We start from the raw sequence: 23,382 nt of genomic DNA on the forward strand, positions 1-23,382 counted from the left end.
GCTTATGTCAAACTAAAACCGTTGAAGGCCATTAAAACTAAATTGAACTTTTGAAAGCCTTAACGATCACCAAATCATATGAAATTTTGTAGAGGTGATCTACTTATATAGACCTAAGATATGAACGGTGGAGATGTAAAATTATAATCAGGAAGTTGGTGTAATGCCATATCCCTATAAATAGCTTAAAATAGGGATCCCTCATTGGAAGGGCCCTGATATATATATATAGATATATATATATATATATATATATATCTATATATATATATAACGCATTATGAAACGCAAATGCGTGTGCATGTTCACTCTAAATCTATTATTACGTGCTAGCTAATTATCATTATTAGTTTATTATCATGTAACAAAGTTGATTAATTTCTTTATCAAAAAACAAAAAAATAAAAAAATTAGGATACATAAAAATTTAGACCAAATATTTGTGAGCATGCATGCACGTACGCGTTGATCTTAATTAAAATTTTCGTAATTTGATGACTAAAACCAAGTTAATTACATCTTCAGCTACGTAGAAGCTCGTACAGTTAAGATAATAACGGGGAACAATATTACATGGGAATTATGGGACAGTAGATTAATTAATAGCAACTAGGTTTTGAAGGCAATTAACTTGAACACCTCAGTTGATTTTGTCATCGTACAGTTCAATTAAACATTGCAAACAATGCTAAAACGTAGAACAATGTCTATTAAACCAAAACGAAAAAAAAAACTAGGTCAACTTCATGTTTATTATTTTAATGTAAAGGTCAGGATATATAGATACTAGCTAGTTCATAATATTTGTTCACATTTCTCACAATAGTGAAAATGATAGTAACATTTGTAATCACAACTATCATGGCCTTTCTTGTACTCCAACAGCTTCTCTAAAATTTCTCCAAAATATACTTGGATATTGTAATATGTACTGGGAAAGCAAAAGTCAAAATCTCTAAAAAAAAATTTGCTCTAACTCCAACAGCTTCCCTATTTTAGAGATTTTGACATTTATTACTATAATTAAATATTCTACATCATTTTTAATTATAACAAAATTAAAAGTCATATACCTTATTATAACAATAAAATACTCAATAATATATTTTATATTTTATACTTCTTATTGGAGTATGTGAGGATCTAATTATGACAATGTTAATTTCGATAATTTGGAGAAGGAAGGCTTTGCTGCAAATTTGGGGAATGAGTGATTCTCTTTCTTCTCTATCCTCATTTTGGGGAATGAGATGAGGAAGCTGTTAGACCTAAAAATAGCTCTATATTTAAAATTGATAAGTCTAAGAAAATGAAGAAGCTGTTGGAGATGCTCTAAGTTTGGAAAATGAATTTTGTTATCGATGCAGAGTATGAGAATTTTGGATCATTAATTTTTCATGATTTAATAATGAGTTTAAGGCAGAATTAGTTTCCTCGTCTTTCTTTCACGGAGAATTCTCTCGCATCTTCACGAATGACTTAAAAATAGGTGGATCAATTGAAACACAATATTAAACACTCGGATATAAAACCTTGATATGTACTGTTTTATGTAAGAAAGAATATATGCGTACTGAAATTGAATATTTTAGACTTTGGCTTGTATATATTGTCTTCACAAAGTATACTTGTATCTTTAATTAACAGATCGATTTGAATCTAATCACAAGAGGAAGCTTCAAATTGAGTGATGAAATGCATGACGCAAGAGCCTTCGTTATGCATATGCATGCATGCTTCAAATTAAGTCTTATCTGCTCCTCCATGCCCTAATGGAGTGGTTGTGTATTGGATGGGCAATGATGACTTGACTTGCCTCTTCGAGGTCAGCCACGGCATATTTTGCTCGCGTGCCCTAATTAATTCCCACCCAGTAAGCCGCTATGCTTAAGTAGTACTACAGCAACTGGAGCTGATCGACCTGCTAGGTAACGCCCACAGGAATAAGAGCTCGAGTGGTCAAGGCTGGATAGTAATACGTAGTTGCAAACGTGTGCACGAAGCGTCGACGAGTGGTCCGCCACCGCCAGCCACACCAGCGCCGGTTTGTTCTTATCCATCGATCAACAAGCTAGCTAGCTTTAAAATTTGATTTTGATTATTCTTTTTTTGAGAAGGATTTTGATTATTCTTGTTGAGGCTGGCCGGGCTGAGAGTGAGACATATGGAGAGGTGGACGTGCATGTTTCAGCTTAATTTCATCCCCAATCCTACTCCTGTGTGGACCTGCATGCTTCTTGCCTCTCTCAACTTGCACACTTGCTGTTCTTGAAGCTGAATATATATCCAACTAAGCTAGGTTTAATTTTGAAATTATTAAAAACTTGACGGACATTTCAGTTTTTTGTATTTTTTTATTGTTTTTTATCAGATAAATAACTAATATGCTACAACGAGTCTATTATGTGTCGAACTCACGACTTCTCATTTATATAGAGAGACTTATGATGCTAGACCAAACGGTAATGAAAATGTATTTCTGTATTAATATATATTGATATTTAAAATGTTCATTCACATTGTATTTGAACGGATAACCTCTACGTACGGTATAAGACCACGACTCAAAACTGAAATTATGAAGTATCAAAACTCTTTTTGAAATTGAAGTAATTAACAAGTTAAGCTTGAGAGAATTTGTGTTTAACAAAATGTCAACCATTTAACCAGTTGCCACATGTACGTCGTGATCAGCCAGTTGTACCTGGGATTCAATCATATATATTTTCAATGGTTTTGATTTCAGTCAGACTAAGAGTAGTACGTAGATCACATCACAGGTGACTTTGAAGCTTCAACATAATCATCACCGACTGTGGAAAATCTGCTTTTTTTGTTTCTTTTAATCTTTAACCAAAGCAAATTTTGTGATGTCTTTAGTTTCAATAATTCTATACGATCGTCCAACTGAAAATTTGTCCGTTCGTTCTAAACCTCATTATCAGATTGTTATGATGGGGTTCTGATGCGTCTCTATGTAAAACAATGAGCTGTTTGATCATTGCCATAAAAAGCATTTTATCAAATCAAATTATGGAAGAAATAAAAGACAAATTTAAAACATTTTTAACTACATCTCGGAGAATGCTCCTTGTAAGAGGTACATTAAGGCGATAGTGAAGGTTTTTTTTTTTTGAGAATGTAGGCGATAGTGAAGGTTAGAGTTTGATATATAATGTTCCGATCCAATCCTTACTCTAGGGTATGATTATGATCACAGTACGTCCTGCATACAAGAATAGAATTGCACTACAGGTACAAGTACCTAAAACTTGCGAAAGATTGTAGAGATTTTTTTAAGCATTTTTTACAAAGTACCTAAAACTTGCGAAAGATTGTTGAGAATTTTAAGCAATCTTTTTGAAATAGAATTAAGTTTAAACATATACTACATGCTGAGATGTGTACGTATCTCTTGGCTTGTGGAGTTGTGGATGCTCTGCATGTGAGCTTGGATAACAGTTCATATTAGAAGGTTAGATACAGTTTAACAACGGTTGACAGGCAGATAGTGATCAAAGCAAAAAGAATCTGAACCTTTAACTAGCCCAATTTAATGTAATCATCAAACAAAATATGGGCTGAATTAGCATCGATCAATGGAAGATTTAGTCGACATGGCAAAACTTGAACAATATATGACATTCAAAAAGAATAATATTGAACATTAGCTAACAGTACAGTAAATTTTTGTATGATTCAATTAGCAGTAGCTATAAACGTACATTACTAATTAAGATTCTTGGGTATACGTACAGAAAAAAATCTTTTGTGTGTATGTATGATATATATACAGGTAAATTTCAGAAAAAAAAAAGAAGAAAAAGATATAAAGGTAAAGTATTGTAGAATTTTCCCAGAATCTTTATATGAATTGACAAGATTGACTGTTTCGATTCAGCATAATCTATGTATGCTCGTCTTGGGGCAAACTCAAGCCTTTCCAATGAAGTAGATAAGCTACACACGTCCAACGAACCAAAATATTTCGTGAACAATTCAACTTGGATAAGCTTAATTTGGAACTATATTAATAGGCCATGAGAGTACCTGACCTCGATCATTTCCCAAGTACATCATTTAACACAACAATGTCAGTTCAGATTGAAAAATAAGGAGAATACATCGGCGGCAGAGAGATGTCTTCATTCTTCCGTCAATCTAAATGCAACATTTTCTGAGTTTCATATTCAACTTCGACTAAGAACTGAAAGGATTTCAGGTCCACATACATGCATGAAAGCTGGGGGTGCTTTTGCAGTAACCCTAATCCTATAGTGGGGTTTTCGTTAGCGAAGAAAACATGTTGTAGTGGGTTTTCATCCATTTAGACAGTTCTAGTTCCACCTTGATTTGGCTCACGTGTCGTAAACCTAAAAGCAACGTCCTAAAAGCAACGTTAATAATGTTGGTGTGTGTGTATATATACACACACAATGCTATCAGGTGTGGACGTCCGCACCAAAGTTTTGGTGCGGATTTTCATTTTTGCACCACTTACCGATCGAATTTTCTCAAACTTCCTTCTAGACATATCTAGATTATCTTGTGTAGATCATCTCTGCAAAATTTCAGCCAATTTGGTGATCGTTAAGGCCCTCAAACTCGAAAAACAAATGGACGGACTGAATTCTGTCCGGTTGTGTTCATACCAGAAAAACTCGAGTTTGAGGATATTGTCCACATAATGTGATTGACTTAATACAAGTCCATTGGATGTTCTTGTGATTTTAATCCCCAATATGACATCAGCATGACCCATATCTTTCATGTAAAATACGGAATTTAACACATCCTTAGTCGATTTGATCATCTTTTCATTGCTTCCAACGATAAGCATGCCATCAACATACAAACATATGATGACATATCCATTTTCTGTGTCTTTGACATACACACATTTATCACATTCATTGATCTTGAATCCACTTGTGATCATAGCGTTGTCAAATTTCTCATGCCACTACTTTGGTGCTTGTTTTAAGCCATACAATGACTTTACCAATTTGCACACTTTCCTTTCTTGACCAGGAGCGGAGAAACCCTCAGGTTGCTCCATATAAATTTTCTCTTCAACTTCTCCATTAAGGAAAGCGGTCTTCACATCCATTTGATGTATTTCAAGATTCTGCAATGCGGCGATTGCAAGTACCATTCTGATAGATGTTATTCTTGTCACAGGAGAATAAGTGTCAAAATAGTCCAGACCTTCTTTTTGCTTATAACCTTTAATCACAAACCTTGCCTTGTACTTGTCTATTGACCCATCAGCTTTCAATTTCCTTTTGAAAATCCACTTGGAGCTTAAAGATTTACAACCTGGTGGAAGATCCACCAGTTCCCAAGTGTGATTTTGCAAAATGGAGTCAATTTCACTCTTGATAGTTTCTTTCCACAAAGGACGATCAGTAGAGTTCACCACCTCTTTACGAGGTTCACCTTCAAGCATATATGTCAAAATATCTAACCCAAAGGATTTTTTTTTTGTCCTTGCTCTCTTCCTTCGTCTAGGTTCAACCTCAGACTCAGTTTCTTGATGACATTAGCAGCCTGGCTAGTTCCAATACTAGCCTCACGTGTCCGTTTCGAAGAACTTGATTATTCTCTAGACTTACATGGAAACACATTTTTGAAAAATGATACATTTCTCGATTCCATTATTGTGTCCTTATGTATATCAGAGATTTCTAATTTGTGCACAAGGAAACGATAAACCGTACTATTATGTGCATATTCAATGAAAATGCAATCAACTGTTTTAGGCCCATTTTTCACCTTTTTAGGTTTAAGGACTGTCACCTTAGCCAAACATCCTCATACTCGCAAGTAATCATAGGATGGCTTTCTTCCTTTCCATAGTTCATATGGAGTTATCTCTTCTTTCTTTTTAGGAACCTTATTTAAAAGGTAATTAGCCGATAAAATGGCGTCTCCCCACATGTTGGGTGGCAACCCAGAACTTAGTAGCATTGCATTCATCATTTCAATCAAAATACGGTTCTTTCGTTTAGCAACGCTGTTGGACTATGGCGAGTAAGGTGTGGTTCTCTTGTGAATAATCCCATGTTGAGCACAAAATTTATCAAATGGCAATTCATACTCACTTCCTCGATCACTTCTTAATACTTTGATTTTCTTATCGAGTTGATTTTCGACCTCACTCTTATAGAGAACAAATTTCTCTATTGCCTCATCTTTGCTCTTCAGCAAATACACATAGCAGTATTTCATGATGTCATCGATAAAGGTAATAAAATATCTGTTACCATCTCGAGACTGTGTTGATTTTAAATCACATATATTGTTATGGATTAAATCAAGGGGTTCATTGTTTCTTTCAACGGTCTTGAAAGATGATCTCGTTAGTTTTGCCTCAACACAAGTTTCATACTTATATTTCGCATCAATTTGGAATGTTGGTAAGTGTTCCATGTTAATTAGCCTTCGTAAAGTGCCATAATTAACATGTCCTAGTCTACCATGTCATAAATTAGAAGACTCAAGCATATAAGTGGAAGTGCTAGCTTCATTCATATTTTTGACAATTGTCATTACATTTAGTTTGAACATTCCATCACTCATATAGTCATATAACCCTTACCCACATACATTCCACTCTTGGACAAAACAACCTTGTCAGACTCTATCACTATTCGAAAACCATGAGTGTTCAGCAGTGCACCAAAGATAAGGTTCTTGCGGATATCAGGAACATACAAAACGTTGTTCAAAGTTAGTTCCTTCTCAGAGGTCATCTTCAGAACCACATTGCCCTTGCCCTCAGTGACAGATGTGGTTGAGTTTCCCCATCAGTGGTAGGCTCAAATTTGGAGAACATCTTCTTATCAGCACAGACATGGCGAGTAGCTCCAATGTTGAGCCACCACTCCTTTGGGTTTGAGCCCACCATGTTCACCTCTGAGACCACAGCAGAGAGGTTAATGTCAGAGACATCTCTTGTGACATCTTCAATCATGTAGGCTTCCTTGCTCTTCTTCTTCTTTGGCTTGTTGCAGTCAACTTTGTGACCAGTCTTGTCACAATTGAAGCACTTGCCTTCAAACCTTGCCTTCTTGGCAATGCCTCCTCTTGTTCCTAGCTTGGACCCTTGATTTTTGAACTTTTTGGTCTTGGAGCTTTGACCATGTTCCACAACATTTGCCTTGGTGGAGTAGCCACTGACCCATGCCTTCTTTTCAGATCCTCGGTTGTCTAAAGATTGTAAGAACAAGGTTAGATATTGCAAATATATATTCATATAAATCCAATTTATAATTAAAATAAATAATTATAATTGTAAAATCAAGAACACAAGATGAACATGAAGAACATCAATGTTACTAACTCGGCTATAAGAGGAGAGAAAAAAGTTGAAGTCAAGTCGTGTGTCTCACACACTTTCCTTAAGACAAATTATGCCTCCTCTATCGGTGCAAAAGGCCTGATGACACTTGTCTCCTAGGATACAACGGCCGCTCATGTTTTTGGAGCTGCACTGCTACCAAGAACACCCGACGAACTTGTTGTACCTTCTTTCTATCACCAGAAAGCTAAAACTAGAGAAAGAGAGAGAACTCAAGAGAGGAGGAGAAGATTTTGAGTTGGTGTATATAGAATGAGGGAAGAGGTCACCTATTTATTCATGAGGAAACCTTAGAATCACTTGAATGTCATGAATATGAATTCATGAGTTACAACCCTTTCACCTTTGGTGTAGTTAAAACCTTGTAATGTTACAACCTTTCATAACACCACAACCATTCCATTTAACATCCACTACCATTCCATTTAACATCTTATGATGCTATAGAATCCAAACAACCATGGAAGGTGAAAAGTATAAAACTGTTTCAAGTATTCAACTTTGGGTGACTATTCTCATTCACACCCTATAACCCACTTAAATTATCCAATTTAAAATGGTTAAATAAAATAGTGATTTTCACCATTTTTTCCAATACGACACGTAGGCCAAACTCAGACCAACAGCATCCGGTCTATACACACTAACTACATGACATATTATAGGACCAACGAACAGCTAGCCCTAACACCTTCAAAAACCCATCAACAATGCCGCCATGATGGTGTACGTGCCGTCGCACAAGATCTGACAACATATGGAGAAGGCCAAGCGCGTTAGGGTTTTTGTGGAGGGAGAGGTTTTCTTTCTTGTTTTATTGAATTACCGATTCATTTTTTTATTGGATAAATAACTACAATACAAGTGTATCGTGAGTCGTACTTACAACTTCTCACTTATAAAGAGGGGACTATGCCACTAGACCAATCGGGTAATCGGTAATGGACAGTTACCGATTCATCTTAAACATCCTTAATAATTGAATAAAATGATCTTTAATTTCAAAATCAAAATAATTATAGGGTGAACTAAGGAAAATAAGATGATAAGAAGATAATAACCGCATTCAACGTGAATTAATGGTTAAAAGTTAAAACGATTTCTCAAATTCTAGATGAAGAATGTTTCATAAGCCAATAATAAAATATTAAGTCTACTGTTGTCCATATATATTCTTCGTAGGGCAATCCCAGAAGTACTAAACAATAATATGGGGTGGATTTAATTATTGCCTTTAATATTATTGACCAAAAAAAATTATTGCCTTTAATATTAAGCAAAAGTCGTAGACCGGTACCCGTTTGTTACAATCACGTATTATTGCCAGAAGTGTGCTCATTCTGATTCTTTCATACATTCAATTTGTATTGTCTAACAAAATTCGTTTAGTTAATATGATAAACAGTTTAAATAAATAGATACAAAGATCATATATCTATCAATACATGTATTAACGATTAATGTGATACAAGAAAATTATGTTCAATCACTTAAATTAGAACTATATGAATGCATATATTTGTCATACTTGCATATAAGTCTAATAGTATTTGAACATAATTTGCTTCATCACTTATTGACTAGATGAATAAATACCACGCTCTATATATGTCATCAATATATATCATGACCTGTGACAGAGCTCCGAGGAAAACAAGGTGAGTTCTTCCACTCACCAGAATGTGAACTAAGAATTTCCCTTGCTTTTTCTTTCAAATATGGAGCACAGTCGACTTGGATCAACATTATAAGCTTCTTCACAGCTCCAAACTCCAACATTTCCTGAAGCACCATCTTATTTCCAGAGTACTTGCTTATCAAGTAAAGGATCAGAACAGCTCGATCGTCGGCCGCCTGCGAACCCTTCAAGATCCTATCGGACACTACTAATATGCTTGCTTTATGACCAAGAAACTGAGCTCTCCCTTCCGCACAAGAACACAAATGGAATAGTATCCCCAAAACGAGCTCAGTAGTTTTCTTTTCGTGAACTGCACCACCTAATTCGAGCTCAACGAGCTCATAAACTGCGCCGGATTCAACCAATTTGATTCGATTGCTTCCGCAGCGGCAAGTGTCTAGCATCACTTGTAGAGCCGCATTAATGCCTTGTTGCGTGACGGCACCATTTCTCAAAACCCCTAAAATGTTCCTGAAAAATTCAGGGTTGAGAGTTTCTAGCACGCTTGAACTCACCTTCTGAATCATGGACTTGAGCACCAACATGACGTGCGTGTTCACCGCGATTTGGTTCTCCATCTCGCGGCTCAAAACCCACGTCAACGAGTCCATAATGTGATTGTTCTCTAACAAAAGATGATTTAATTCATCGGGTGGAATCCGAACAAAGTGAAGCACGCTGAGAGCTTCTTCCAGACCATCAACCCTACCATTTTTATAACATGTTACGATGAATAACAGCATTGTTTTTGCCACACCGGCTTCCGCCATGTATTTTAGGTTACCTTCGTTTTCGGTAGCAAGCAGCTCCAGTTTTCGAACGATTTTCAGCTGGAACTGCGGGTCTGGAAAGTCCTTGAGCAGCTTCACGACTTGAGCTTTGCTGAGAGGTGGTTTCGGAGTCGGAATTCGATTCACGCCTTTAGAGGCATTGTCTGTGCACCACGCCTGGATCAAACGGCGTAACGTGTGATTAGGAGTTAACTCGGAGTCTTTGGGAAGACGCTGTTTGGTTACAGGGCAGGTGGTGTTCTTGGCGTGGAATAGCCAGTGCTCGATGCTGTCTCGGTCGTATGTGATGCCTGTAATGGCTGTTACAGGGTCTGTCATGATCTGAAGGGAAATAGGGCATACGAAATACTGAGGAACATCAATATCTTCAGCCATGAATGTGCAGATCAGAAGGAAGTTGAGAGAGTGAAGGAGGAAGAAGTACCCTTTGGGTGGTTGAGGTGGTAAGTCAGGTAAGAGGATGCGGCTGATATAATGACCAAAGAGAGTGGACTGGTCATGATATAATTGGTGATGGTAATACTAATCTATTCAAAGGCAGGTTGGGCGGTCAAACGAGAAAAGTTGTGGGCAATGATCAAAGTAATGAAATGAACACGGAATGAGTAGCATAGAGCAGAATTTGGATTTGGGACCCTTTTGAAGCCCTTTTTAAATCTGAGTCAAATGTATACATGAGCATCTCGGTAATGTTAACCAGAAACCAAACAGTACTCATCTGATCGACATCATTTTTCTTCTTTTAAATTCATTTGGTATCTCTTCGTAAATTTAATTGCAAAGCTTATTTCTCCATTTGTAAGATTCAAATTTACTTCTCATGTAAGAATAAAAATCAAATCATAAATTTTACAAAATTTGACCAGCTCGATATTGATTGACCGCCTTTATTGAGTTGTTGAGTAATGTCTTTATATCAAGTTCACTTCTACTTTTCTACTATATTTTTATTTTTTAGCTAAATAAACAGCGAGAGACAAGTAGTAAATCTTAAAAGTGATGCTCTAAAATTATATTTGATGGAATGGTATTACTTTGACACTAAATAAGTACATAAGCTACATAACAAATCAATCAAAACCAAAAACAAACAAAAAAAGACGAGATGTCCGATTTTCATGGAGCGTCTTAGGGTTTCCAACCAAAAATTTTCTAGCGGCAGCGAAGAGCAATGTGCTTCCCTGACCATCCAGTGGTGGGCTATCGACAACGGCGACTCAGAGAGGAAAGTTCTTCTCAAACTGTGGTGGCCATGGAATCCTAACTGTTCTAAGCTCTCGACCGCAGTTGTTCTTTGCGGTTGAGAAGGTTTTAAATGGAAGAAGATTGATGTCTGGGACATCAGAGGAACCAACCGAAGCTGGTGCTTTTGAGTCGATGGTTCTTGTCACACCCTGGACCCGGTGTCGGTGGTTTCCAAGCACCTGACGCCGAACTCGAGGCGTGAGCGGGAAAAGTAAAAAAAATAAAACAATTTCAAATACTTTTCTAAAAATTGTTAAAAACAAAATAAATTGTATAACAAAAACAATTATAAAGACAAAACAGGCAAGCCTTGCGATCTATCTCATTTCTAATCTTTTGTAAACCTGGTTGACTCTCGTACATGTCAACTAAACGACACAGTTAAACTTCTCGTAAGACATGTCCATCTAGGCACCTGAACAAGATTCTATAGGGGTGAGCTTACACTCAGTAAGGTCAAACCTTTTCAAGTTATACTTAACTACATGACACAATCAAATTATCAAATATCAAACAATACTTTATAAAAATACCAATCCAATGCATGTATGATAATGAATGTCTTTCTCAATTACTGGCTATCAGTGCATACAACAAAAACATGTGAGTCTACACGTCTCATACCGTGTATTTTACCAACTGGGGGTGACTCAGATGTCTCGAATATATGATCTAACAATCAATAATATCTCACCACCTGCACCTCTTTTGTTAGTCATCTTGTTATACTCATGGTCTCCCGATCCGCAACCTGCTAAGATTGTTTTATCGATGTCCGCCATCGAAAGGGCATACTTTCTCTGTATTTGTGCACGTGTGGGCTAATCATAGATCTCGAGGACAACCCATGAGGAAACTCAACTACACAAAATGTCTCTATTCTATCAATCTCATTCTCATCTCCACAATCACCATTCTCACTAATCTCACAATTTCTCACAATGCATTATGTATGCAATCAAATATCGATGCGCATAATATAACATTCAACACATGCTTTTTATAGCAAGCAGTAACATCGATCATATAAATCACAGAATACACATGCTTTTATCGTAAACGATAACAATCAATTAGACAACTCCTCCACCACTGTCGTTATGAACAGCAGCCACCACAACACTGCCCCAATCCAAATTCTTCTAAACTCAATTTTAATTACATAGAGAGGTAGAGCTTGAAGAGAAGATCAAGTTTCATACCTCACTTGCCTTTGCCGGTGACCGTAACACACAGAACTTGGCCAGAAAACCCAGAAATCCTTCCCCTCTTCGATTATCTCTTACAGAAATTCATATAAAGAATCTAAGGCCACAGGGAGAACGTAGAGACTGAGACAAATCTACCATTACCATTCATGCTTGCCGCCGTGGTTAGGATCGAAAACCCGATCGGAAATAAATCGTCTTCTCTCCTGCTTTTCTCTCTCACCGGAGCTCCACTCTTCAAATTGCTATCACAAGAAGGTCGGGGACGACGAGATGAAGCCGTGGCCATGAGTAGGGCGCCAGAAGTGACCGGATGGCGGAGGGAGGTCCGAGCTCCGTCATCGCTGCAGAACAGCTCGAGACCGAGGGCGGTCTGAGTTGTGTTTTTCTGTTCACTTCTACCACCTTATCCATTCCCAAATATAATCTCAAATAGACAGCCCAGATCTTGTGGTTTAAAACAATCCAACAACCCAAATCAAGCCACCACAAATTTCTATTTTTAATTTAATTTTTGGATAATACCAACTTCCAAAAATCATTAAAAATAGTTTCGATGTCCAAACGATGCTCCGTAAAAACCTACGAACTCGTAACGACGTCTAGATTAATCCTATGGCTCGAAAGATAAAATTTGACAAACCAAAAATTTGAATAATTTTCAAAAGCCACAAAGAGAATAAAGAATAATAGAAATAGAAATAAAAAAAATAGCTCGAAAATAATTTTCCTTTTAAAAATAGAAAACCGAAATTCTGGGATATTACAGTTCTTATTCCAACAACAACAGGATTCGATGGCTGACCTCGAGAGAGGATGGCGGTTTTGACGATCCCACCGGACGGTGCTCAATCTAAAATGGTTGATGCGCTTGATGGTAGAGGACGAAAGGTTGCAGAGGTGGTGGTTAACCTGCTAACGACGACGATCAATGTGCCGATAGAAGAAATTTGGCAACCGCCAGACATGGTTGCTAACAGATTTGGCAGCTGCTGGACGTGGCTGCTAGCTGAGCTCTCCCAAATGGGTTTTGGGCCTGAGTTTGAGCCCCAATCCGTGAATTTTGGGCTTCTTGGACAAGTTTCATTCCCTTGGGATAGGGTTGGGTCTTCTGAGCCCACCTTTTGGCTCAGTGGGGAATAGACAGTTCAAGAAGTCTGAGCTTAAATGGTAAGTGTTAGTGCATGGATAGCTTGACAGATTGTGCGAGCTAGATGCAACGAGATGGTTTCATATGACTTGGAATACCGCAATTGAGCGCCTTGCCTCTGGTTTTATGTCTCTCTAGTATCTTGTATGTAACTAGTTTTATCCTTCGCTAAGCTTACAAATAAATGAGCTAAATGTCTAATGTAATGACACTATTGTGCCCTATATTGTCGTTGTACTCATGTCATTCTGGATTTTGTTTCTATAAATGATATATTATTTTCAAAAAAAATTAATTTATATTGGATGGCGTCTAAGTTTCGGCATTGCCACTGAGACAATCGGTTAGAAACTAATACGTCATAAATTTTATTGCATTACAATTACAAAAAACCTACTTCTTACAGATAGTGACTTGAACAAAAATTTAAAATATAATATAGAAAAAGCCTTATTAGAATATTGCCTTACGATTTTCTGGTTTCGATTTGTATTCCCTTAAGAGTCGAACATATAAAAATAATGGAAGATTTAGATTGATTGATTGCATTCAAAATGAACTCACTCAACATGCTTAAAAAATATACCGCAGCCAAACTCTCTTTTTAAGGTTAGGGTTTTCTTTGGTTGTGTGGCGTCCTACTCCCATGATAGTTTCTATATCTGCCTCCACTGCTTCCATGACAGCAAGGCTGATCTCCATATTCTCTCTGAACCACCAAGATGAACCAGTTGATCTTGGAAACCTTTGTTGCCCAAAAACGGCTTCATCGTGTCGTGATTCTATCTTGTCGACAAACTTAACACTGCTAGGGCAGTGAATTTTGACTCCTTCAGGAGCGCAGTGAGATCCATGTGGCGCCTTTCAACTCCGGTGGAGGTCCAGGCATGAGGAGATCGGTTCCTTTTCACTTTCACCAACGAAAGGGACGTTGCTCGTGTCAAGAGAAGAGGTCCATGGGGTTATCAAAGAGCTATGATTTTACTGAATGATTATATGGTTTCTCTGACATAATGGTTGTGCCTCTTGATTTTGTGTGAATTTGGGTTGAAATACATGATTTATCGGCAGTGCTCACGACGGCGGCAACTGCACACGCTTGGTAGGTGAGACTATCGGCCCGGTGCTTCAAGTTGACCAGTGTGGAATCAATAATAGTCTTGCTAGGGTGCTCCTCACCCATCCCTCTCAATGATCCAATGCGACTTGAAAGAAGAATTAATTAGGGTTTCCCCTGAGGACGTGATCACGGTGAAGTTTCGATACGATCGTTTACTGGGGAGATGCAGAGACTGTGCCATGATAAATCGTGGTGGTCTCCCATGTCCAAAACTACAGGAGTTTCCCTCACTAGTGGCACCCTGGGTGGTGTCTCAACCTACTGTTCCTCATTTGATGGTGTTCCGTGGCAACAGACCCATCTCTCTCTCAGTTCCCCATGTAGTTGTGCCTCCTATACCAAAAGACAAGAGAACAATGTCCATCAGACAAGTCCATGCCTTCCCTTCTCCCACAAAAATCATTGGAGTTAGGGAATAGAGGATGACGATGAGGTTGACGACAAGAGTGCATGACACTATCTGGCCATGGTGCCTCTTCCCCTAAACCCTAATGAGTTAGGGTTCTCAGTTGCTGCTGATGGCAATCTTAACATTGTGAAAACCGGAAAATCTCTAAAGAAAAGGGGCCGCCCCCGTGGTAGCAGAAACAAGAAGAAGAGTTTAATAGAGATCTTCGATTCCATGGCACCAGGAACAGTGGTGGAAGAGAAAAAGGATGCGTCCGAGACTGAGGAAGGCTTATTTCCTAGTCCAACTAGGAAAGAACCCTTCCAAACCCTAGCTTAGTCTGTCCCTCTGCTTCACAATGAAATGTACATCAATGGGTCTTAGGTTTGTTGAGAGAGTTACTATGCTTTGAGTGAGGAAGGTTATCTAGGTTTATTTTGCTTTCTAGTATATCATGTCCAATATTTTGGACATAGTTTTGAGGATTGCATTTCAATTTGTAGTTTTATATTAAGTACTTTGCTTTGTGTGTGAGTAATCTTCGGATTATTTAGGCATTGATCGTTCTACCATCATTGATTATTGGCTATATGCCTAATGGAGTGATTCCAACTTTCTTAACAAAAAAGAAAAAGAAAAAAGAACTCACTCAAATATCAAAAAATATGTATTAAATATCAAAATCATATTAGATGCGAGTCCAAAATGCAAGTATGGATCGATGTTGTGACTACAAGACAATATGTCTTAAGCATTTGTAGTTCATTTCTTTTCATTTGTTTAGGCTCTTTTATTGTATTTGTGCTCTTGTTCTCAAGATTTGCGGTTTTTGGTTTCGTCCCCCTCATTGCTTTTATATGGCTTGGTTCTTTGTATCTTTACTTTGTGGGAATGATCTTGGCTAAGTCCTCCACCCCTTATACATTTTCTTTTATCAATTAAATTTCGACTACGAGAGAAGATTATCCCTTAGCTCGCTCATGCGGCAATTTGATGATTGAGAGTCCTGCTCAATTGGTAAACAACTTGAATAATTTTTTTTTTTTGAAAAGAGGCGTCAGTCTATTAGAACAATAAAAGTTACATGTATAAAAATAGCTCACCCAAAGAGGGTGATACCAAGAAAATCACTGCGGTGAGAGACTAAAATAGAGACTGCTGTGGGGAGCACGTCTCTAGGATAGATAGGCTCACCACTCCGAGGAATCCACTAAGGAGATAAGAGCATGCTCGCCACTTCAAGGAATCCACTAAGAAGATAAGAGCAAAACTCGCCACTCTAGGAATCCACCTAAGAGATAAGAGTTTGAATAACAAATGGGAAGAACTCCTTCACCAAATTGTTTAAACTTCTAATAAAACTCAAGACTAAAATCTGATTACAAACGAAAAGAAAACTTCCTTTTATAACTTAAGGAAGAGATGCGAAAAGACTACTTATTTAAATCTTGAATAATAAAGATAATAATTAAAGATCTCATAACTCCAAGGCCAGAAGCTCAAAGATCAATAGTGATTGTTCATTGGAACTCATCAGCTTCTTCAATTAATGTGGCGAATCCTCTGTTGCATCTAGGTTCATGGTTCTTTGTATCAGAGGGCTACGATAAAATTGAGTTATTCGAAGGTAGGTAATTAACTATATCAAATTAATAGACAAACCAAATATGTCAAACATGAATTGTTCAAGTTTTCATAGTCTGTCAATATGGCTGAAAATTTGCATAAATGATCTACTCATAAATACCTATAAACTAAACGGTGAAGATGTGGATCTAAGATTGAAATATGGGTGAAACAAAAGTCCTCAACTAATCCTTATTATAAAGGTCCTTATTAGAAATGCTCCCATCAAACAACTGCCCTTTAGGATGTTGGATCGAATTTTGGAATGCATGGTCAAACTTACCGATCAGATTCTGAATCCAGAGTAAATTAGAAGAAGAAAACATTTGCTTTTCATTTAGCCAAGTCTAAAAACAGAAAAGAGCGACTGAGAGTCAATTAACTTCAAGGTAACGTTTTTTTGGACAAAATTTCAAGGTAGCTTAGACCAGTGTGTATGTTTCGAGTACATGGTTGCCAAACAACTACTTCATCTGAAAACGTGTAATCTCTTGGGATACAGTCCTACAACTCCAATTTTCCAACAGAAATGTGAAAGGGATCCATTTTCTATATCTGATGACCTTAAAAAAAAAAACAGGGTACGTACAAATATATATTGTTCCTAAATCATCAATATTATTGGATTTGAGGACGTAGCTGTTTTGGATAACGTTATGTCATGTAGTGTTATTGCATGCAGAACATACGAAACTTCCCAGAGACAAAATTATTGAACTTCCATTTTTGAGTCAAAAGGACGAGTCAATTTGAGGACCTGCAATAAATTGGTATGAACGAACAGATATATCAGATGCATGTGAATACATACAAGTTAGCTAGTACTACTGAAACTGGAAGTTTCTTTCTTTACATATTGAGGAGAACGTTTTCTGGTCTTGGACTACATAGTACATACAAGTTAAATATATACACCTGTGAAGATCATGTTCTTTGCGAAATTGCGGCATATATAAATTTTGACTAGCAGGCTTCAATTTGCTATTAAAGGCAGTAAATCTCATCAACTTTAGAAACTCTTGTCTTCAAGACAAAAACTATATATTAAAAAAAAATTGGTAGAATAAGCTTCGACCTTGTCAACTGATCGATATTGTATGTTGTTCATGAGATGTTAATTAGTAGTGTTCATGAGCAAGGTTTTTAATTAGATGAGTAGCCTAACTTGTTGATTGTTTAATAGTAAAAGAGATTGAAATAAGGTTTGGAATTTGGTCTCTTACGTCCATATTATTATTTGATCAAAGAAGAAACAAATTGTGAGTTTCCACGACTCAAAGATCAGAAGTTACATGCAAGCATAAAAATCTCGGCATCGAACTATCGATCGCATATATTAATAGTGAGCCACACAATAAATCTTTATACATTTAGACTATAATTAAGAATCCGTATACAATAACGTATGAGACACACAAGCACAACCTTTATATATCCATGCAGAACTTACATAAGTATTAATTAGGGACAATGTCTATTAGCCTTAATTTTAAGAATTTTATTCCCACCAACAAAATCAGATTTTAAAATTCCTAAGAGCCAACTTAAACAGCAGAAAGACAATTATACCCTTAATGAATTAAATAAACTACAATAAACCATTATAAAAGTCTATTAACAAAAAAAATTCTATAATGGGATTCCCACGGCCGATGACGTTGTCCGGGTTCCGGCGACTATTGACCGGACTCCGGCGACCGTTAACCAGACTCCGGCGACCGTTGACCGGACTCCGACAATCGTTGACGGAACTCCGACGAAAGATAAGGGATCTATTGAGGGCAGTAGGAGTCTATTGGGAGCAGTAAGGGGTCTGTCAGGGGATATATTGGGGGTAGTAGGGGGTCTTTTGGAGGCAATATGCATAGGGTCTGTCCGGGGGTCTACTGGGGGCAATAGGAGGGTCTACTAATGAGGATCTACTGGGGGCAGTAGGAGAGTCTACTGGGGGTAGTGGGAGGGTCTATTGAGAGCCTACTGGGGCAGTAGGAGGGTCTACTGGGGGCAGTAAAAGGGTCTACTGAAGGCAGTAGGAGGGTTTACTAGGAACAATAGGAGGGTCTACTGAGGGCCTACTGGGGGCAGTACGTAGGAGGTTTACTGAGGGACTACACCCAACTAAGATTCTCTACCTACTTGATTAAAAGAAAATATGAAAAAAAAAATCACTGCATATTCAAACTGCATATGAAACAGAATCAATACTTACACATTTTTTTTTGGACAATCAATACTTACACATTAATGAATTACTCTCCCACCATTTTTCACATGCATCCAGCACCATATCAATGACAGTCACTGTGCTCATTGGTCATCAAATAGAATAATCACCACCCACCCACAATTCCCTCATAGACTGCATTCCCAAATACTGAAATTCATGACCAAAACAATCCATTTTAGTAATTCTGGACCAGAAACACAACACAAGCTACTGTGATCCCCGCAATGGCTCCTTTAATTTAGACAACGATTTCAAAAAAGCCTCAAGCTCGAATACGGGCAAATTGGTCACATTGATCTCTTGAGCAACTAAATCTCCAAGCCAAAATCCACGTTTTCGAAGCCAATCTCTAAGCAACTAAATCTCCAAGCCAAAATCCGCGGAACACATTGGCGGTGACGACGTACAATCAGACGATCTGAGACGAAGAGAGAGATTAGAGGAGAGAGGAGAGGTGGAAGGAGACGATGAGAAGGCAAGGGCATACCTTATCCCAAGAGGAGAGTGGTTGGAGAAGTGGAGGACTAGGACGGATCCGGCGTCGTATTGGCCAAATATCGAGCCAGCCTCGTCAACGAGATCTCCCTGCCGTCGTTGTCCAGGCATCGTCGCCTCTTCGGCGTTGTCCTGGCATCGTCGTCGGCATCGAGGATAAGACGAGAGAGAGAGAGAGGATCATAAAGAGAAAGAAAGAAGATCTGAAACAATGGATAGGAAAAAGAGGTGGAGACATAAGAAATAGGGGTAATTTGGTGAAGGAAAAACACACAAAGTTAAAAATTTTGTTAGTAGGAATAAATTAGTTTATTGGGTTGATAGGCATTTTAGAATCTTATTTTGTTAGTGGAAAAAATTTCTCTAAATTTAGGGTTAGTAGGAATTTTCCCTATTAATTAACTAAACCGTTCGTTGTTTGTTATTAATTAGTATACCAAATTTTTTTTTGTTTTTGTTTGTTCTAGTTTTCCTAGGTCATTGGCATCGGAATCTAAGGTAGAGAAGGATTAAGGCTCTCACATTAGTTGTTCAACTAAAACTAACGTCGAGAAGGATGAAGGCTTTCATTAGTTGTTCTACCATTTAGTTGACTTCTCTGTATAATTCTTGGCCCAATATTTCGGCCGGTCGTGGAATCTTGTCATGTTGAATGTTTAGCGATTCTAAGTCGTGATATTTTGTTTGTATTTGTGAAGTGTGATTTGTGAGCCTTAATTCTCATTTAAACAACGTACGTGATACCCACCTAGCTAATTAAGCTCTAAGGTGTGAGATTGAATCTCATAGTCATGCTTTAAGGTATCAGAAAGCTATTCATTGCATAAATAGATTCATCCATTGAATTGTCTAATGAGAGGACGACCTATTGCTTCATGGCCTTCTTGGAAGCCTCTCGGTTCGGGTTTAGGTTTCGGATCCAGGCGACGAGCCTGCTCAAGTCGACGCTCGTGGCATAGAGTATGAGCTCTTGCAAGAAGTTATTCTCATTGAAATGAAAATCGAAGGGTATAATTATCACTGACCTTGTGGAATTGATAACAACAAAACCTAATTGATGGATCATGGATTTAGGAAGAGGAGTATTGACGCCATAGAGATGAAGATGAAGAAGGACTAGAAACGTCATTCGATGCCATAATCAAATAATTTGATTTTAATTAGATTAAGTAAGAGCATATGTTTCAGATTACTATGGATAAGGAGGATCAAATGTCATGCTGACATGGTCCTACGGGAGTGTAGAAAAATTTCTCCTAATATGTACCAATCTCATACGAATTTTAGATCAGTCCCTCTCCCTCCTCCCTTCAGTAATTCCTAAATCTTTAACGATGTTTCGGGAAACATATGACCAACAAAAGAACAATTAAAATGAAATATATATATTTGGGTACGTTAAGCAACCATTAACCATGCTAATCATCAAAAGAACTAGATCACGAAACAACCATATATATGTATTCACTATAAGTATTCATCACCCTTATTCATATTGCAAATGAACTAATTAAACTATTTTCCTCACTACTTACACACTATCTTTAAGAAGTTATGTTGATTTATATTCATTGTTTTTATCAAAACACAAAACCCCCGGGGGATGCGCTAGGGTTTCCATAAAACATCTTTAGCTTATGTATGATTGTGCGTTCATGGACGATGTCGTCAGATGGGATATGTTTCTGAGTGCATGTGCTTAGGGATGACAATGGGTATGGTAAAGTCAGGGGATCAAAATACCATACCCGTACCCTTTTTCATTCCTCATCCCCGTACCCGTCCCGTTCCCCGTAATTAGATAATGGGGATTCCCCGTACCTGTCTCCTTTGGGGATTACGTTCCCATACCCGCTCTGATCCCCGTTAACAATTATGTAATAATTAATTTTATTAAAAATTAATTACGACATATAGAAATATGAAAATAAAATCAAATATATATATATAAATAAGTTTCTTAATTCAATCCAATAAAAACGAATACAAGTTTCGGTTAAAAAAGAAGTTTCTATAAATATTCATTAAAAAAATCATAGTAAAAATTTTACAAAAGATTTTACATAAATATCTATTTAATATCTATTTATAAATAATATATATATATTAAAAATAATATTTACATCCTAAATGGGTGGGGATGGGGACGAATATCAAAATATCATACCTGCCCCGTACCCGATTCAAAAATCCGAATACTGAAGATCTCCATACCCGTCACCCATTTATCACCGTATATCTCCCCCGTTAGGATCGAATACCCGTGAGTACCCTACCCGCTGGGGATTATTGTCATCCCTACATGTGCTTCCCACGATCAGAGTGCATGTCACTAGTGGAAATATCGACTTAGCCGACGGAAACAATTCGTCGCCTAAGACCGCATATCAGTCGATTACAATCTTGCCCGACGAATTATCCGTCGTCTAAGTTCCGTCGCCTAGGTGTCGTGAGGTAGACACTTAGGCGACGGAAAATAAGTTAGTCTTCGACTAAGACCGATCCAACCCGACGGACACTTACATGCCTTGTCGACAAACGGAATCGTTGAGAAAACGCCCTATCGACGGAAAGTTTTTGTCGGACATGTTCTTAGCCGACGAATACCAAATCCCTCTTAGCCGACGGAACTGTCTTCGGTATGTATGTTTACTGACGAATATATGATTGTTCTTAAGCGACGGAAAATTCGTCGTTATAGCTTTTGCCCGACGAATGTGTATCTGTTCTTAGTCGACGATTCATCTTTGTATTCGTCGGACAGGTTGTTTAGCACTAAAAAATTCCCATGTTAAGCACTAAAAAACAAAATTAAAAAAATTAACACACCAAATTATTATCACAAAACACATCTTTCAATTCATATCAGCACACAATACTTTACACATATTCGATCATACTTTACACATATCCATAACATTTTCACTTTATAAGAAAACGCCTTATGCAAACATATCCTTAGACATGAAATTTTATCAACAAAGAGATGTCAATTCGGTCAGTTCATGCCTTCCAATTACATAAGCAATCATATATATGTTATCAAACAAATGTAATTAAGTAAATTTACTTTTCATATACTATTCAGTTACTTACCGACATTGCATTCCACACCTTCCACTTCTCAGTCTGATCAAGGTCGTAGAACATGCTTGCCCTCATTCCCACCAGATTCCGTATGGCGCAACCAATATCATGTGCCACCAAGCTGTTTATCCCCCTGACGCTAGGGCCTTTTACACGGGGGCAATACTCCAGCTTGATCTTCTGCCCCGTTTGTTGAACGATATCCTCCGCCTTCTTTCCAGAAAAAAACCCCGCCTCTTTTTCGGGGCCAGAGCTACAATTAACATGTGAAAATACATTATGATACTTAATATACAAGAGGATATCTGTTGTGTGTAAGTGGCATGAAAATGAAAGAGACATATTGTACTGCAAGTTTACTGACCCCCATTATAAATTTACGAACCCCCAGAAGAAGTTTACTGACCCCCAGAAGAAGGTTACTGACCCCCAGTAGACGTTTATTGACCCCCAGTAGAAGTGTACTGACCCCCAGTGAAAATACATTATGATACTTAATATACAAGAGGATATCTTTTGTGTGTAAGTGGCATGAAAATGAATAGTACTGCAAGTTTACTGACCCCCATTATAAGTTTACTGACCCCCAGTAGAAGTTTACTAGGGGGCAGTAAATTAATACACTTACTTGTTTGGCTTCTAACTTTGATTCGAGCGCTGCCGAGAATGCGTCTTGCAAGTTCGGGTACGGTTGCAGTCTCGGGTGCGGTTGCATTCTCGGTTGCGGTTACAGATGCCGATTGAGATCCCGTTGAACAACTGTCAACTATAGGGCGTCGCACGATCAAGGGGGGACCCTCTGGTGGTACTGTCTTAGCCGGCATCGGGTTAGGATGGCTGCTACTGCTAGCTGAGCCGACGGTCTGCCGTATTGACTCCATCAAAACATTGGCCTTAGTGGCTCGGCCCTTCCTCTTCCCCATGATCACCATATCTTGCACATGAATAACACACAATTGTTAGTAAATGAGTGAGTAATAGATAAAGATTATGAAAATTGT

The 23,382-nt window shown here is 37.8% G+C and overlaps 1 protein-coding gene across 1 annotated transcript; it reads right to left on the minus strand.

Moving 5' to 3' along the window:
• Positions 1-8,696: 8,696 nt before the first annotated feature.
• Positions 8,697-10,231, minus strand: LOC101304017 (E3 ubiquitin-protein ligase PUB24-like). The gene has a single exon (XM_004303356.1). The coding sequence runs from the start codon at positions 10,208-10,210 to the stop codon at positions 8,978-8,980; it is 1,233 nt and encodes a 410-aa protein (XP_004303404.1). The 5' UTR covers positions 10,211-10,231; the 3' UTR covers positions 8,697-8,977.
• Positions 10,232-23,382: the final 13,151 nt, after the last annotated feature.

This window comes from Fragaria vesca, linkage group LG6, assembly GCF_000184155.1.
Source record: "Fragaria vesca subsp. vesca linkage group LG6, FraVesHawaii_1.0, whole genome shotgun sequence".
NCBI classification, from domain to species: domain Eukaryota; kingdom Viridiplantae; phylum Streptophyta; class Magnoliopsida; order Rosales; family Rosaceae; genus Fragaria; species Fragaria vesca.

Coding starts and splice junctions, on each gene's coding strand:
- LOC101304017 (XM_004303356.1), bottom strand. CDS start 10,210: ATGGCTGAAGATATTGATGTTCCTCAGTATTTCGTATGCCCTATTTCC.